The sequence below is a fragment of the Schistocerca cancellata genome, chromosome 1 (genome assembly GCF_023864275.1).
Source record: "Schistocerca cancellata isolate TAMUIC-IGC-003103 chromosome 1, iqSchCanc2.1, whole genome shotgun sequence".
NCBI classification, from domain to species: Eukaryota; Metazoa; Arthropoda; class Insecta; order Orthoptera; family Acrididae; genus Schistocerca; species Schistocerca cancellata.
In genome coordinates, this window is record NC_064626.1 from 474702152 (window position 1) to 474721013 (window position 18862).

The 18862-nt window shown below is 48.9% G+C and overlaps 1 protein-coding gene across 1 annotated transcript in view; it reads left to right on the top strand.

Annotated features, from left to right (window-relative positions):
• The window catches only part of LOC126183625 (synaptotagmin-14), a 614192-nt gene that overhangs the window by 524062 nt on the left and 71268 nt on the right, over positions 1-18862 (top strand). The window contains exon 7 of the mRNA XM_049925785.1: positions 15514-15622. Within this exon, the coding sequence (XP_049781742.1) occupies positions 15514-15622 (109 nt within the window). The remainder of the gene's footprint in view (positions 1-15513; positions 15623-18862) is intronic.

Below are 18862 nucleotides of genomic sequence, written 5' to 3' on the forward strand. Positions count from 1 at the left end.
GTGCTTAATTTCTAAACTTTTAGATGCCGGAACGCAGCCCCTTCTACCACTCTCCCCTCCCCCCCCCCCCCCCCCCCCCCCATCCACCGCCCGCCACCGCGCCGGCCACAGAGAGAGACTTGTGATAAGACTTAGAATGAGAAATCATTTTTAGAAAATACTGTTCTGAAATTCAGGTTTTTAAACCATAATATCTTATAATCAAGAACATAACACCACAAGGTTCCAATATAAACAACAGCTGCTCCATCTCGGTCTCGTACAATTCCGATTTCCCAGGTCTTCACGAAACATGTGAAATTGAAACGACTGAACAGACTTTCAGAAATATAGCTAAGAACAGTCCCGATTAAACCAGCTTTCAAATAAAAAAAAAGGGCTTTAAAATTGAAACTTTCGTTTGAGAACTCTGTTGGGGCAGACAGACAGACAGACTTACGGGTCAAACACATACACCTCCGTTTTCCACTGGGAGTTCAAATTTGCCCCCTGTGGGGACTCCCCTCTACTGTATAACGTCAACCATGTTCTAACAAGGGTGCGGGCAGATAAAGATTGAAAGGTCAAGAGTGCCGTGGACAAAGGGAAGTGTCGGCTCGAAAGGCTGCCAACTTTTAGTCATGCGTTCTCCATACGCACATTTGCTTAGTAGCTGTGACATAAATTACGAGACGGAAAAAAATGATTTCGTGAAAGCACATTATACAGACGTTTACATTCAAACACGGCGTACGTTATTTATTTCTCATTGACACACATAACATGAGACGTCGCCTTGCTACTGCATCGCTGAGATTGTTGGCAGTCGTAAACAAAAGGCGATATGTACCGATCACAACTTTGGAATGATACTCAACTTATCTTGGGTATACTGTACGTGCGTACACACACACACACACACACACACACAGTACCTCCTGCCCGTCACATCACGTAGGTGACACATTGTCACGTTCACTTGTGCTGGCACAGCAGCAAATTATAGTTACGTTGGGATTTAATACACGTGTACGTTCCGGCGCGTTCCGGCCGAAATTAAGCCCTGGATACCACGGCGACGGAGTCAGGTCCCGTACAGGAGTCTCCGCCATTAGAGATGTCAGCTTCTGCCCCGTGCGAGGGGCGCCAGCAGCTCCTGCTGCCGGGTGCCACGCATTTCACAACAGCGACCTGCAGCCCGCCACCGTGGTAGAGCACAGCTCCACGTATACGTGTCGCCACACTGAATGTCAACGGCGTACGAGCGCCGGTCAGCACCCACCTTCTCAAAGAAATGATGTGGGCTTCGGAACTAGACATTGCGCTGTTACAGGAGTTGCATTTAGCAGCGCTGTCCCGGATAGCAGAATACGACTTATATGCCTCTCATGGGGATCACCTTGGCCGTGGAGTGGTGGTCTATGTAATCGAAGAAAAAAATGGTTCGAATGGCTCTGAGCACTATGGGACTTAACATCTTAGGTCATCAGTCCCCTAGAACTTAGAAATACTTAAACATAACTAATCTAAGGACATCACACACATCCATGCCCGAGGCAGGATTCGAACCTGCGACCGTAGCAGTCGCGCGGTTCCGGACTGAGCGCCTAGAACCGCGAGACCACCGCGGCCGGCTGTACTTGAAGACATTCTGATTGAAGACATCATGTATCTCCCATCTGCAGAGGTATGGCTTTTAAGATTCAATGCACGCATGTAATTAATGTCTACACCCCTTGTGGTCGTGGACGATCGGCGTGAAAGAGCACGATTTTATGCGGAGGAGATTGCCCCACTATTGTTAGGTCGGCATGAACATCTTATCTTTGGAGAGGACTTTATCTGCGTACTCGGCCGGAAAGAGTAATACCCGAATTTTACACCGTGCCAGGAGCTGCGTCTCATTGTTCATGTTCTAACTCTACGGGGTGCATGGTAGGTATCGCTCGGAGACGACCAGGGCTTCACGTTTCACACGAGCCATTCGGCTAGTCGGTTAGACCGCATTTACGTCTCCCCTACGCTGGTGATGTAGTGCTCGATGTAGAGTGCTGGCCTTTGGTGTTCTCTGTGCACTGTGCGTACACGTGTACATTGCTCCTTCCCTGTAGGAAGTATTTAAGAGTCGAGCACCATGGAATCTCAACACCCAGCATCTGCAGGATCCTGATTGTCACCAACGTATCACTGAGACGTGGACAAAATGCGAACAGCATCTCCGATCCTACGTATCCATCGTGGACTGGTGGCTGAAATACGCCAAACCGATACTTCGGCGCACATTCATCACTTCCAGGAGGGAGGTGGTCACATGGCACAGGCACACTACAGACTTCTACTTCAGGGCCCTCCACGACCTTCATGGCCAGCCATGTTCCCTGGAAGTACGAGCGCAGCATGATTATGCCTAGCTACCAGCAATTACTCGCTAGAAACTACAGGGGGCTGTGGTGCATGCCCGCAGACCTGATGTTGTGTGACGGGAGGATCCCTCCATGCATCATATTGTGCACGATCGCAGACACCGCAGGAAAAACTTAGTCACCGAACTGGTAGACATCGTGCGTTGCGGGTCAGCTGCCAAGCGGACATAGCCGATAGCTCTGTCGAACATTATCGCCGGGACTACCGTGCCGATGATGGGGACATCCCGGATTACGATCCTATCGCTGTCGATGGTCCACGTACCCTCACACTTGAGGAGGGGGTTAATGGAACCTTTCACCGTCGAGGATGTCACTATCGCTATCTTCAGTGGTGCACTGTGCAAGTCACCAGGCGTCGACGGACTCCCTACGAAATTCTATCGTACGTTTTGTGGTCTCATGTCTACACGGTGGGTGGAGATGTATAAGGAATTGATCGCGTCTGCAGCTGCGATTCCTCCAGCTTTTGTTGAGGGCATTATGGTTCCCATTCATAAACTGAAGCTGCGAGAGGTAGCCGTGCGGTCTGAGGCGCCTTCTCACGGTGCGTGTGGCTCCTCCAGTCGGAGGTACGAGTCCTCCCTCGGGCATGGGCATGTGTGTTGTCCATAGCGTAAGTTAGTTTAAGTTAGATTAAGTAGTGTCTAGCCTTAGGGACCGATGAGCTCAGCAGTTTGATCCCATAAGACCTTACCACAAATTTCCAATTTCTATAAATCGACGCCTAGAATTGCTACCGGCCACTACCTTCACCTAATTAATTACTGATTACAAGTTCTTTGCGCGGCTGTTGGCAGCGAGTTGTAGACGCCTCTTAACTCGTGTCCTCTCTATCGAGCAAACTAAGCGAGGTGGCACTGCTAACGTCCAGACAGCAACGCAAAACGGTCACGACGTGATTGCGCTGGCAGGGCGGTGCTGACTTCGTGCGGCGATTGTTGCTGTAGAGTTTGACAGAGCGTTTGACAGGGTGCGCCATGTCTTCCTATACAAAGTATGGGCTTCCCTGCCCGGTTCATCAGTGTTCTTCGGCTGCTCTTTAGCAGAGCACGTTCGTCGGTGCAGGTCAATGGGTGTGTGCCCGGCCCGATACAGATTCACCGGTCGGTCCGACAAGGTTGCCCGCTGTCCATGTACCTTTGTGCACAGGCGCTGCAGCCTCTCATAAGCCTGCTGATGACGCAGCTGTCTGGACTCTCCTTACGCAGTTACACCTTCAGATGTCGTGCACACGCAGTTGACCTCCTGCTGCCGGTTCATTTCCGGGAGGAGGTCACACGGATCCTCGACGACATCACGGTTTGTGGGAGAGCGGTTGGAAGTGTGATGAATGTGCGCAAACCCACGGCGCTGACTATTGGTCGCGGGCTACTCCCAGATGATCTGGCGCCCCTGCCCTGTGTGCAACATGTCCGCCATCTTGGGATCACCTTTACGTCGTCAACGTGCCGTACAGCGGCGGACAACTTTCGTCAACCCGCATGATGTTCAGTCACGGCTCACTACGCCACCTCAATCCTCTACAGCGAGTTGCCTACCTGAATGCCTATCTAGCATCCAGAATGGTTCATATCGATGGGTCCATCTTCAAAGTGTCTTATCACACACTCACTCGCCCCCTGCGCAGCACTTTACATGGCCACGATGCACAAACAATAGCGCAGTGTCGAGGCCTCCATTACGCACTATTTACTTGCCGTTCTTGTGCCAGTATCCCTCTCTCCGCCGGTCCTGGTCAGTAGCATCAGACCCGCGTTTGCACACATCGCGACCTTCATAGTGGAAATCAGTTTACTCGCGCCGAAGTCCCGCGAACGAACCTGTTGCTGGCGAAGGATTTCTACATCCTTTTCTGGCATGGCGTCGCCTGTTACGTCGTAGAACTCAAGTTCCCATTGTAGAGGGTGCACTGTGATTTGGATGCACATTCGTCTCAACTTCTTTCCGACGCACATCAGATCGAAACGGTATTATGCCATAGGACTGGCGGACTCTTCCTTCTGCGCCGTCTGTCGTAATGTCAACGATGATCACCGATTCAACTGCGTAGTCGTTGCGGATGTCAGGTTGCTAGGGCGACAAATGCCGCATGTTATTGATCCAGAGTCTTTTGTTTACTCAATGGCGGAATGTTTTCCTGCTACAGTCTCGGGCAGTTTTCTGGATAAAAGGATGGACTTCGTCTACATCTACATTCTACATTTATACTCCGCAAGCCACCCAACGGTGTGTGGCGGAGGGCACTTTACGTGCCACTATCATTATCTTCCTTCCCTGTTCCAGTCGCGTATGGTTTGCGGGAAGAACGATTGCCGGAAAGCCTCCGTGCGGGCTCGAATCTCTCTAATTTTACATTCGTGATCTCCTCGGGAGGTATAAGTAGGAGGAAGCAACATATTCGATACCTCATCCAGAAACGCACCCTCTCGAAACCTGGACAGCAAGCTACACGGCGATGCAGAGCGCCTCTCTTGCAGAGTCTGCCACTTGAGTTTGCTAAACATCTCCGTAACGCTATCACGCTTACCAAATAACCCTGTGACGAAACGAGCCGCTCTTCTTTGGGTCTTCTCTACCTCCTCTGTCAACCTGACCTGGTACAGATCCCACCGATGAGCAATACTCAGGTTTAGGTCGAACGAATGTTTTGTAAGCCACTTCCTTTGTTGATGGACTACATTTTCTAAGGACTCTCCCAATGAACCTCAACCTGGCACCCGCCTTACTAACAATTAATTTTATATGATCATTCCACTTCAGATCGTTCCGTACGCATACTCCCAGATATTTTACAGAAGTAATTGCTACCAGTGTTTGTTCCGCTATCATATAGTCATACAATAAAGGATCCTTCTTTCTATGTATTCGCAATACATTACATTTGTCTATTTTAAGGGTCAGTTGCCACTCCGTGAACCACGTGCCTATCCGCTCCAGATCTTCCTGCATTTCGCTGCAATTTTGTAATGCTGAACCTTCTCTGTATACTACAGCATCATCCGCGAAAAGCCGCATGGAACTTCCGACACTATCTACTAGATCATTTACATATATTGTGAAAAGCAATGGTCCCATAACACTCCCCTGTGGCACGCCAGAGGTTACTTTAACGTCTGTAGACGCCTCTCCATTGAGAACAACATGCTGTGTTCTGTTTGCTAAAAACTCTTCAATCCAGCCACACAGCTGGTCTGATATTCCGTAGGCTCTTACTTTGTTTATCAGGCGGCAGTACGGAACTGTATCGAACGCCTTCCGGAAGTCAAGGAAAATGGCATCTACCTGGGAGCCTGTATCTAATATTTTCTGGGTCTCATGAACAAATAAAGCGAGTTGGGTGTCACACGATCGCTGTTTCCTGAATCCATGTTGATTCCTACAGAGTAGATTCTGGGTTTCCAGAAATGACATGATACTGGAGCAAAAAACATGTTCTAAAATTCTACAACAGCTCGATGTCAGAGATATAGGCCTATAGTTTTGCGCATCTGCTCGACGACCCTTCTTGAAAACTGGAACTACCTGTCCTCTTTTCCAATCATTTGGAACCTTCCGTTCCTCTAGAGACTTGCGGTACACGGCTGTTAGAAGGGGGGCAAGTTGTTTCGCGTACTCTGTGTAGAATCGAATTGGTATCCCGTCAGGTCCAGTGGACTTTCCTCTGTTGAGTGATTTCAGCTGCTTTTCTATTCCTTGGACACTTATTTCAATGTCAGCCATTTTTTCGTTTGTGCGGTGACTTAGAGAAGGACCTGCAGTGCGGTCTTCCTCTGTGAAACAGCTTTGGAAAAAGGTGTTTAGTATTTCACCTTTAGGCGTGTCATCTTCTGTTTCAATGCCATCATCATCCCAGATTGTCTGGATATGCTGTTTCGATCCACTTACTGATTTAACGTAAGACCAGAACTTCCTAGTCGATACATAGAATTTTACTTTCGAATTCACTGAACGCTTCACGCATAGCCCTCCTTACGCTAACTTTGACATCGTTTAGTTTCTGTTTGTCTGAGAGGTTTTGGCTGCGTTTAAACTTGCAGTGAAGCTCTCTTTGCTTTCGCAGTAGTTCCCTAATTTTGTTGTTGTACCACGGTGGGTTTTTCCCGTCCCTCACAGTTTTACTCGGCACGTACCTGTCTAAAACGCATTTTACGATTGCCTTGAACTTTTTCCATAAACACTCATCATTGTCAGTGTCGGAACAGAAATTTTCGTTTTGATCTGTTAGGTAGTCTGAAATCTGCCTCCTATTACTCTTGCTAAACAGATAAACCTTCCTCCGTTTTTTTCATAATCCTATTTACTTCCATATTCAGGGATGCTGCAACAGCTTTATGATCACTGATTCCCTGTTCTGCGCTTACAGAGTCGAAAAGTTCGGGTCTGTTTGTTATCAGTAGATCCAAGATGTTATCTCCACGAGTCGGTTCTCTTTTAATTGCTCAAGGTAATTTTCGGATAGTGCACTCAGTTTAATGTCACCCGATGCTCTGTCCTTACCGCCCGTCCTAAACATCTGAGTCTCCCAGTCTATATCTGGTAAATTTAAATCTCCACCTAAGACTATAACATGCTGAGGAAATTTATGTGAAATGTATTCCAGATTTTCTCTCAGTTGTTTTGCCACTAATGCTGTCGGGAGGTCTGTAAAAGGAGCCAATTATTAACCTAGCTCGGTTGTTGAGTATAACCTCCACCCACAATGATTCACAGGAACTATTCACTTCTACTTCAAAAATGGTTCAAATGGCTCTGAGCACTATTCGACTTAACTTCTGAGGTCATCAGTCGCCTAGAACTTAGAACTAATTAAACCTAACTAAACTAAGGACATCACACACATCCATGCCCGAGGCAGGATTCGAACCTGCGACGGTAGCGGTCGCTCGGCTCCAGACTGTAGCGCCTAGAACCGCACGGCCACTCCGGCCGGCCCACTTCTACTTCACTACAGAATAAACTACTACTAACAGCGACAAAGACGCCACCACTGGGTGCATGCAATCTATTCTTTCTAAACACCGTCTGTGCCTTTGTAAAAATTTTGGCAGAATTTATCTCTGGCTTCAGCCAGCTTCCCGTACCTGTAACGATTTCAGCTTCGGTGCTTTCTATCAGCGCTTGAATTTCTGGTACTTTACCAACGCAGCTTCGACAGTTTACAATTACAATACCGACTGCTCCTTGGTCCCCGCATGTCCTGACTTTGCCCCACACCCTTTGAGGCTGTTGCCCTTTCTGTACTTGCCCGAGGCCATCGAACCTCAAAAAACCGCCCAGTCCACGCCACACAACCCCTGCTACCCGTGTAGCCGCCTGCTGTGTGTCATATCTATATAGATATGCTCCTCACACGCGCCTTGAATTTTGGCAATACCTGCAGACTGCACATGCAGCAGTTGCGCTCAGTTCCCTTTATCGCGCTTATTTTTTCAATTATCTTAACAGCGTTTTTACTACGCCTCCACTAAGTTGACCTGTTCCCAGCGTGGCAAGTGCCCTCCCGACTCGGACTGAAATATGACGCGCCTACACCTTGGACTCGGCCCGCCTGCCATCCTGTATTACCTTGCGGGATTTCCATGGTTCCGAATGGGTGGGCTTATTTTAATTCGTTTTCCTGTGTATATATGTGCACAAAAATGAAATAAATAAATAAGTAAAATTACTGTGAGCAGTGTGAGAGGGCAGCATGGTGGCGGGAAGGTGGAAGCATCGTGGCCAGGCTTCGTGATTCGACCGATGCCCACCTTGTCTCCTCCAACCTATAGCTGACTGTGGCCCTAACAAACCGCAAGCACAAAAAATCCCCTCATTTCAAGCACTAAGGATATGGAAAGATGGTAGAGCACTTGCCAACTACAAAAAAAGCGTTAACGCGCCGCTTTTTTGGATTTGGGGAGGCGGATCCAGGACAAGCTTGTCCTGGATCGAATCCGCGGGTGAACAACGAATGCTGGTGAGTCAGCAACCCTCGATGGGGGTTTTAGGTGGGTTTGAGGTTTTTAATCTATTGAGGTTAAATAATAATCTACCCTAATTGCCTACTTTAACCTAAAAATGAATGTAATGCCACAGAGTCTCTAGTAATACTAGAGACTCTGTGTGGCAGGACGAACTACGAAATAATACAAGTCCCTTATCTATGACGTCAATCTCATTCAAAAATATTGCGCAACACCGGAAGTGTTTGATTATAGCGCCACACGAGTCTAAGTAAATATATAGGCGCGCTCGAGCGGCTAAGTCAGTCGTAACTGCCTCAGAACAGGATGCGAACTTCCTGCCCCCACTCGCGCGCCCATTCAGTAAGCGCTCCTTATCAGTGTTGCGCAACTTCCGCACATTTGATTATAGCCCCACACGGCCCTAGTAAAACTAGGGGCCGTGTGGCGCGGCCGCCTCGCTCAGCGGCTAAGTCCGCTTCAAGGTCATGCACCTATAAGGCGACACACACAGCCATGTGTGTGTGTCGCCTTATAGGTGCATGACCTTGAAGCGGACTTAGCCGCTGAACGAGGCGGCCGCGCCACACGGCCCCTAGTTTTACTAGGGCCGTGTGGGGCTATAATCAAATGTGCGGAAGTTGCGCAACACTGATAAGGAGCGCTTACTGAATGGGCGCGCGAGTGGGGGCAGGAAGTTTGCATCCTGTTCTGAGGCAGCAGCATGCTCAGTCGACTCGAAGCAGCCGCACGGAGCACACAGCCATGCCGTACCATCGTAGAAGATATTCAAGGAGGAGCAGAATGCCAGTCTACAAGACTGTTTTCAGCTTTGATGAGACACCAAATGATGTTTCTCAACAGGAGATTCTCAGTGGGCCAGTAACTTTTGTTGGCTGTAAAATTAATGTCTCTTGTACAACAAATGAAGTTGTACCAGGTAAGCGGACTTAGCCGCTGAGCGAGGCGGCCGCGCCACACAGCCCCTAGTTTTACTAGGGCCGTGTGGGGCTATAATCAAATGTGCGGAAGTTGCGCAACACTGATAAGGAGCGCTTACTGAATGGGCGTGCGAGTGGGGGCAGGAAGTTCGCATCCTGTTCTGAGGCAGCAGCATGCTCAGTCGACTCGAAGCAGCCGCACGGAGCACACAGCCATGCCGTACCGTCGTAGAAGATATTCAAGGAGGAGCAGAATGCCAGTCTACAAGACTGTTTTCAGCTTTGATGAGACACCAAATGATGTTTCTCAACAGGAGATCCTCAGTGGGCCAATAACTTTTGTTGGCTAGGTAAATACTGGGCTAGTAGCTACATAGACACGCTAAGCAAACATTTAGAAAACGTTCTCACACTTAAGCATGAGATTCACACTAGACGCAGACAGCAGACAGATTCCATCCCGGGTGGAGTGGTTGTGTCAGGAAGTGCATCCGGCCACCAGCTGTCAGTAACAACGCTAAAATTATTCACTACAATGCCGAGCCTGTAGAGAAACGGGAAAAGGGCAAGGACGAAGAAGAAGGAGAAACTTGTGCATTAGCTCTTACAAAATAAGTGCCACTGGGTCTGTTGCAATAGGATTTTTTTAAGTAACCATTATACTTCCGGTTCACACCATGTGAAGAAGTATTCGTGGCATTGGTCCACATCTTCGGTGTCGTTTGCAGCCAGGTGTTGCTGCAAGCGGACTGCATATGTACTCTAGTCCTCGCGGTTGTTCTCGTAAACCACGAATGACGCCGGCGTGAGCTTCTGGGCGGGGGGCAGAGGCTGCTTTGGGTTGAGCCCATCATTGTTCACTCAGGAAAAGGACGTTCACGTGAACGTCAGAAAAATGCCCGCTCTTCAAACCAGGATAGACGGGGATGTGTGAGAGATATGACGACGGAGTACAATGCTGGTGCAGGCGTAAATGGTTTTTTCGGAGCACATCGTTCAGTGCTCATTGTTACATATAGGGCTCTTCAGCAAATGACTGCTACGTGTTGCCATATTGACCCAGTTTGGATTTCAGTGGGCTCAGCACATCGAAATGGACCGAAACGGACGCTCAAAATATGTACCGAGTCATGGACGCGGGCCAGTGGAACCAGTGTTGTGCTGTGGTGGAGATTCTCCTTGGATTGCATGGGAGTTATGATAGAAATCAAGAGCACCATGACAAATGTGGACTACTGAACATTGTTACAAGCCACATACGTTCCTTCCTGCTTAATGTCTTCCCTGGCCACTATGGCATCTTCCAGCTGGAAGACTGTCCCTGTCACAAGGCCAGAATCGTACCACAGTTTTGTGAGGAGCATGGCAGAGAACTCGCGTTGATGTTATGGACACCAAATTCAGCTGTAGTTTAATTATTAAATTTCTTGCATGTTTATGTATTTAAGAGGCATTGTCTTGCGTTTTCGTAACTTTGTAGTACATATTTACGGCGTATGCATCGCCGGTATCATTTGCTGTGTTTTGAAAGTCAGCATCCGTTGTAGACAGCTCACTCAGGCGCCAGGCTCCGTTCGTGAACCATCAGAAGAGTAGATCTTTGGATTGTTTCTGCCAGCATGGAGTGAACTAGAGGCAGTGGCAGTGTCTTTTGGCACCATGCGCTTGTCTTGGTAGTGCGAATCCTTATCTAAATGACAAGCGGGCTCCTTTTCATCGTTTCTTACCTATTGTTTTCACTCTAATTTTAGTGGTATGATGGATAGCAAACGTGTGCGACCAGACATAGGAGGAGACGGGCGCAGTTCACAAACAGCTGGAGACGCTCTTGACTGCGGCCAGTCATCTCGAGGCTACTGCCTCGGTGTGTAGAGGTAGCGGAAAAACTGGCGTGTTGCATGGGACAAATTCAGGTGTCGCTTATTTCGTCCATGGGCTCTTCTGCCGAGGAACCTACCAGCGTACCTGACGTATGGGCATCGCACTCAGTGTACTGTTAGTGGGACGTCAAAACACTGCATTGCTGGAGGCTGAGAGCCAATGTGGGGACTGGCCGTCTGGCCTCGCCCCATTCACCATGCGAGTGGACAAGTGTGTGCTATTTCAGCAGAGTCCAGCCAGGCGCAAGAGGCAAGGGGTTTTACTAGTCATGGGAGCTCCAATTTTAGCCACATTATTAGCCTCCTAGGGAAATAGCGTCCCAGGGTGGAAATAAGCCGAATTTGCGCTCAGTATGTCTGCCAGGTGGCCTTATTTGAGATATGAAGGAGGCCCAGCCTGCAGCAAGCGAAGATGCAGGGTGCTGTCATCTTCAAGTTGAGGCTCGTGTCGCCATCCATGACGCCTGTCTCTTGGGTTCTGAAGCCATCCTCAGTTCACACTGGTGGGAGATGTAAAAACTGCTGGCCTGGCTCGTTGGGTGCAAGCAGAGCTCACAATTTGCAGTATCATACCTGTAATTGATGGAGATCCTTTGGTATGGAGCCGATTGGAAGGTCTCAACCAGAGGATCCGTCAGTTTGGTGATGGTCTTGGCTGCAGATTCCTGGACCTTCGCCATCAGGTGGAGAATTGTACAACTCCATGTGACAGGTCATGGATGCACTACACAGAGCAATCAGCTACTCCAGTTGCAGAGTGCACAAGTGGAATGCGAAAGTGGATTTTTTAGGCTAGGCAGTAGTTTCAACCTCTGACGAATGGTCGCCAGTCCATACACAGATAGCGAAATTAGATAGCTGCCAAAATTTTGTAGGCACCCCAGTGGTCCCGGTCGCCTACGGTGGACTGGATGGCCGAGCGGTGACCTCTCCAGTTGTCAGAATGCTAGGAAATGGCTGTAGAAGCGTCGGAAACGCCAAAGAAACGTTATTAACTCATAACATCTTTATTCCTGCCGAGTACAATGTGGCTTGGTGATATCAACGACCTTCCCCGACTCCTTGCTGACTCGTAGCGATGACACCAGATTCGGGCTGCGCAGTCTTGCTAGCGCAGCGCCGTGTGCTGTGACGTAGCGGAGGAATGTCCTTACGAGGTGCATTCAAGTTCTAAGGCCTCCGATTTTTTTTCTCCAGACTGGAAAGAGATAGAAACATGTGCATTGTTTTAAAATGAGGCCGCGTTCATTGTCAATACGTCCCAGAGATGGCAGCCCCGTATGGCAGATGGAATTTTACCGCCAGCGGCGAGAATGAGAACTGTTTTAAATACTTAAAATGGTGACGTTTTCCTTACTTGAACAGCGTGCAATCATTCGTTTTCTGAATTTGCGTGGTGTGAAACCAATTGAAATTCATCGACAGTTGAAGGAGACATGTGGTGATGGAGTTATGGATGTGTCGAAAGTGCGTTCATGGGTGCGACAGTTTAATGAAGGCAGAACATCGTGTGAAAACAAACCGAAACAACCTTGGGCTCACACAAGCCAGTCTGACGACATGATTGAGAAAGTGGAGAGAATTGTTTTGGGGGCTCGCCGAATGACTGTTGAACAGATCGCCTCCAGAGTTGGCATTTCTGTGGGTTCTGTGCACACAATCCTGCATGACGACCTGAAAGTGTCATCCAGGTGGGTGCCATGAATGCTGACGGATGACCACATGACTGCCCGTGTGGCATGTTGCCAAGCAATGTTGACACGCAACGACAGGATGAATGGGACTTTCTTTTCGTCGGTTGTGACAATGGATGAGACGTGGATGCCATTTTTCAATCCAGAAACAAAGCGCCAGTCAGCTCAATGGTAGCACACAGATTCACCGCCATCAAAGAAATTTTGGGTAACCGCCAGTGCTGAAAAAATGATGGTGTCCATGTTCTGGGACAGCGAGAGCGTAATCCTTACCCATTGCGTTCCAAAGGGCACTACGCTAACAGGTGCATCCTACGAAAATGTTTTGAAGAACAAATTCCTTCCTGCACTGCAACAAAAACGTCCGGGAAGGGCTGCGCGTGTGCTGTTTCACCAAGACAACGCACCTGCACATCGAGCTAACGTTACGCAACAGTTTCTTCGTGATAACAACTTTGAAGTGATTCCTCATGCTCCCTACTCACCTGACCTGGCTCCTAGTTACTTTTGGCTTTTCCCAACAATGAAAGACACTCTCCGTGGCCGCACATTCACCAGCCGTGCTGCTATTGCCTCAGCGATTTTCCAGTGGTCAAAACAGATTCCTAAAGAAGCCTTCGCCGCTGCCATGGAATCATGGCGTCAGCGTTGTGAAAAATGTGTACGTCTGCAGGGCGATTACGTCGAGAAGTCACGCCAGTTTAATCGATTTCGGGTGAGTAGTTAATTAGAAAAAAAATCGGAGGCCTTAGAACTTGAATGCACCTCGTACATTGGTCGCGCGTGGCTGGCGGCGCCCGGCGGGGCGGCGGCTCGGCTACGGACAGCAAGCTGCTGCGCGTGAAGGCTCCGGGTTGGAGTCCCCGGCGCTGTCGGCACCAGAAGCGTTCTCGTAGTGCGGAGTGTACTCTATCCCACCCCGTCTTCTTCCCTGCTCCTCCTGGTGGCTCGCCCGCGGTGGACGGGCGGAACGGGCTGCAGTCCCCCACCGTCGTCGGCTCACCCGGTTGTGACGGCGGATGCACAGGGCCTAGGCCCCGCGCATCTCGACGACGGCTCACTGATGTTGTCAGCATTGGCGGCGAGCGAGTCTGCCACGATGTCTGCTAATCCTGGGTTGATGATTGACAGCGGCAGCAGAGAGGACCAGAGCTGGGACTGTCCCCTCACGTCTGTTGCTGGATGGGCCGCCCTTACTGCAACATCTCCTTAATAAAGATTAACATGTCGATCACCGAGCTGAGCGCTATGCAGCGACCCAGTACACATCTAACTGCAAGTCTAACTGCGAGTGCCTTGTTGTTATCAAAGCTGGCGTACTTACAGGAAGCACGAGCGACGTCCTGACGTCATGCTCATTTGTAATGACCGCATTCGTTCCACTTATACTGCTGATTCATCTGTCGTACTCGCCCCTTAGGTGTTGTTGCGACAGAGTTACGTGTTGTTGCGGCAGACTTACGCGAAGTTGTGAAATGCAGTACAGCTGACGCTATACCTTTGTCTTGCACTCTACGAAAGTCTCCGTCTAACACAAACCCGCGTGCTAAGCAATTCTCTCTTGCCTGTTGTGTGTAACCAGGCCATTGCTCCTGCGTGACGACACATTCCATACATGTGCAATCCCTCCTACCTCTTGGCTAACGTACTGCCTCTGGCTCTCGGCATAGGCAACGAAACTTTGACAATATTCCACGTTTCCAACTCTTTATTATTCCGCGACACTACAATTTTAACAGTAAATTGCCGAAGCATTTGTAACAAAGTTCCTGACTTACCACCCTCCAAAAAACGTCTGGCGCTTAAATTATTCTGTTTCTTAGGTTTTGTAATGCACCTGTTCGCACTGCCGCATCTGTGTTCTAATGCATTGTGGTGCATCGGCACGGCGAAATGGCTTACTAGTACACCAAAGTGAAAGCATCCCGAAAAAAACATGTAATTTGGAGATATGACATTCAGTAAATTACGGATATGTCACACACTGAAATATTTTTACTGACGATTTCTTTCGTTTTCTGTTCTTCCTTTCTGTTGCCGTATGTTTAATCTTCGTTTCTTTTTGTAGGACTTAATTAGTAATGGCACTCTAATTCTCCCGGATATCTGAACTAGTGAACTACTATAGTTCCTGTTATGTCTGCTTTAAAATAAGCTGAATGGTTTGTAAAAGTGAATGATCCGGAGGTAATGACACATACTGTCCATAAATCTTGTCTCCATGTGAAAACTGCTCGAAATTTGTATTTCTTCAACGGATTCATTCGCATCACATTCCCACTTTACTCAATTCGTCTAGCACATGTCTGCAAAATTATCCCTACGATATTAACCCTTTATAATACTATGTCTCGATACTAACCAACACATAAAGTGCCTCTTACTAGTGTAATAACTATAATTAGACCTTAGTGGAACCTTCCTGTAACTTTTCTACCTTTCATGTACTTCGATGCATCCGTAGCTATCAAAAAATAAATGTGTAAAAACAGGACAAATAGATGTCATCTCACACACTTCTCGGCTTCGTTGCTTATGCAACACAGAGTAATAAAAAAATGTAAACAAAGTAAAAAAATGATACAAACATTACTCAGGCATTAACCATTCTCATTTCGTTTTAATTGTTTCACTGCTTCTATCTCACACAGGTTCGCCTAGTCATGCTGCCTAGCAAGAAGCAAAAACACAAGACCAAGATTCGCCAGGGTGAAAACCCACAATTTCTGGAGAGTTTCTTGTTGCACAGAGTCAACCCGGGTATGTATCAGTCAATATTTTTTTCCTGTGTTAGATTGTGTAACACGAATAGTTCTCTCTGATATGCCGTTTAATAGGGAAAATCGCATCAACGAAATATCTACACGTTTCTGGAAAAATGGAAAGAATGAGGGAGAGGGAGGCAGTGAAAAGAAAAGAAAAAAAACCAGTTCTACAAATGTATAGAATAAACAGCCCACGCAAGAGACGCATGAAACAACGTTTAGGATGCTCTTGGTGATGTGTTGCATGTTTTATGAATCACTCTTTGTTGTTTCCAGGTGCCTGCAGCGACTTAGCACAGTCTTTACGCTTGGAGGATTTGGGTGACGAACACAATGTTCATGATGTGTAATGACTGTCAACGTTACCAATTCACATACGCAATATTTATTTATACACATTATTTGGACAGATGCAACTTAGACACTTGGCGTCTCAGAACACACTGTCCAAGGTCCAGAGATAATGTTTTTGCAGCGATATTCTTGGGGGTGGAAGTCCATAAGAGCTTGTGTCCCCACAGGGCTCTCCTCCCCCCTCCCCTCCCCCCCCCCCAGGGGCATGGAGTGCTTTAAGTTGTGTTGCGGTGTAGTGCAGGTCGTTTCTGGAGATGCTATGCTGTCTAGCTCGTTCTCGTCTAGATGTCTTGGTCGGCGCAGCAGTCTGCCTGCTCGTGACGTCGGTACTGGCTGTGTTGGTGGCGCTGGAGGTGTCATCATTACATCGTCCGCCGTTGGTTGTACGTGACCCTGTGATGGGGGTGTAGGCTGATCCTGCGTCCAGTTTTCCGTGTTGTGGTCTGGGGCTGACACATTTAGGATGCCATCCCTGGATAGCGTAGATAACAATGCAGTTGTATCGACCGACTGTTGTATCGGTGTGGAGTGGTACAATGATCGCGACACCGCGCTGTTGCCGACCTGTCGATTTTGGTACGTGGCAGGTACCACGATCATCGTGTCGTGTAGAGACACTGTGATATCTTCTGGACGTGCTTGACACTGACTGTGACAGAAAATGGAGTTGTGTCATGGCATGAGGTCAAAGGGGCGGTATTGTTCTCCGGTGTCTCCGTCAAAGTCCGTGCTGGCTTCAGTCTATTGACGGACACAGTAGTGGGTTTTCCGGCTAGCATGATTTCGAATGTGTTGGATCCCCGTCTTAGTACTTTGTACGGTCCACTGTAGGCTGGGTGCGGCGCTGGCTTGATGTTGTCAGAGCGCAGCATTACGTGAGTGCAAGTCTGTAGGTTTTTGTGCACAAATACGGTGGGTGTTGTGAGGTGCGACGGCGGTCGGGTTCTGATGCTGCGTATCCATCCTCTGACCCGTCGTACAAGGTCTGGGAGATCATCGTTGCCTTCGTCCGTTGTCTGTGTGACAAATTCCGTCGGGCGGGTAATCGCTTCGCCGTGGAGGATCTCCACTACTGAAGCATCCAGGTGCTCTTTGTAGGTCGTTCTGACACCCGCAAGCACCAAGGGTAGGGCCTCTGACCATTCGTTATCGTGGCAGACCAGTGCTGTTTTCAACATGCGGTGCCACCGTTCCACTAGTCCGTTTGACTGTGGATGGTAGGCTGCGGTATGCAATCGGTGGCAGCTGCAGAGGCGGCACAGTTCCGTGAACAGAGTCAATTCGAATTGTCTGCCCTGATCGGTTGTTAATGACTCAGGGCAGCCAAATCTCGCTATCCATAGGTCGATGAACGAACTCGTCGTTGTCTCTGCTGGTATGTCCCTGAGCGGCCTCCACCCACCGAGTCGTTCGGTCGATGACCGATAGGATATAACGAAATCCGTTAGATTCTGGTAGTGGCTCCACTAAATCTATATGCGAGTGGCAAAAACGGCCCTTCGAGGCAGGGAAGCTCCGTAACGGCGGCTGGTTGTTTCGTCCCGTCTTCGCCTTCTGGCAAGGAATGCACGTTCGTGTCCATGTGGCACAATCCCTCTTCATATTCGGGCACACATAACGCTCCGAAACTAGTTTCTCGTGGGGCGCACTCCGGGGTGAGCTAAGTTATGGAGCAAGTCGAATATTGTTCGGCGATAGTTGGCAGGGACGAAAGGTCGTTGCCTCCCCATTGACTCGTCGCACCAAACTAGTTTGTTGGTTCCGGGCACTGGGCATTGTCGTAGTGTAATCCCGTGTCGCCGCCTGACAAGAATCGTTCCAAGGCCGTATCTGTTGCATGTGCGTCCGCGAGGTTATCGAAATCCAGTTGAGTGGCCACGGCCGCTAGGCGGGACAGGTAGACCGCAATCATACTGACCGCTCCGCGCCTGTGGCCAACGTCTGTTGTGGCCCAAGTACCTAAACCTGCGCTGCGTGGTGCGGTGTTGGCAGATGGATTCTTTACTGTGTCAGATAGTGGTCGATGGTCTGTATAAATAATAAGTGTTTTCCCTTCAATATCGTCGCGGAAGTAGCGTACCACTTCGTACATGGCCAGTAGTTCGCGGTCAAAGGTCGACTACTTCCTTTGAGAGTCTGTCAGTTTCCTTAAGAAAAAAACGGGGAGGTTTTGCCATCCCTGCCACTTCCTGCTGTAATACAGCGCCTATCATTCGGTCGCTCGCGTCTGATGTAATGATAATATAGCATCCGGTGAAGGTAGTACGACTGTGACGGTGTGGGCTAGTTGAGCTTTAACGTTGTCGTATGCAGTTTGCATCTCGGCTGCCCATGTTAGCTTCCTCTTTCCCGATGTATTTTTTCCCCGTAGAGCTACTGTGATGAAAAGTAGAGTTTCAGCTGCATGGGGTAGGTGTCGTCGGTAGAAATTGACAACGCCGAGAAATTTACGTAGTTGTTGATAATTTGTGGGAGAGGACCAGTTAGTAACCTTCTCAATTTTGTCCTGTTTGGGCCATATGCCTGTTGCGTCGACTAAGGGGCCAACGAACGTGACGCAAGGCTGTCGCAGTTGACATTTGTCAGTATTAAGTTTCACATGTTCTGTTGTTCTCTTTCCAGATGTTCTCGAAGGCCGTGATCATTCCGTGGAGTTCGTCGCACAGTGTTTGTACGTAGTAATGCCAGAGCGGCTGCGGTCTCCATGTCTAGCGGTGGAGGGGGAGAGTCTACAGTGGACCGAGGACTGTCACTCAGGCGCCCCCTGTTGGATGTAGTCCATTACCTTGTAATAACAGAGCCCTGCTGAGATCCGGGATGAGGCGGTAATGACGGAGGAAGTTCGCTTCGAGCACCGGTTCCACCTTTCCGGTCACAAATA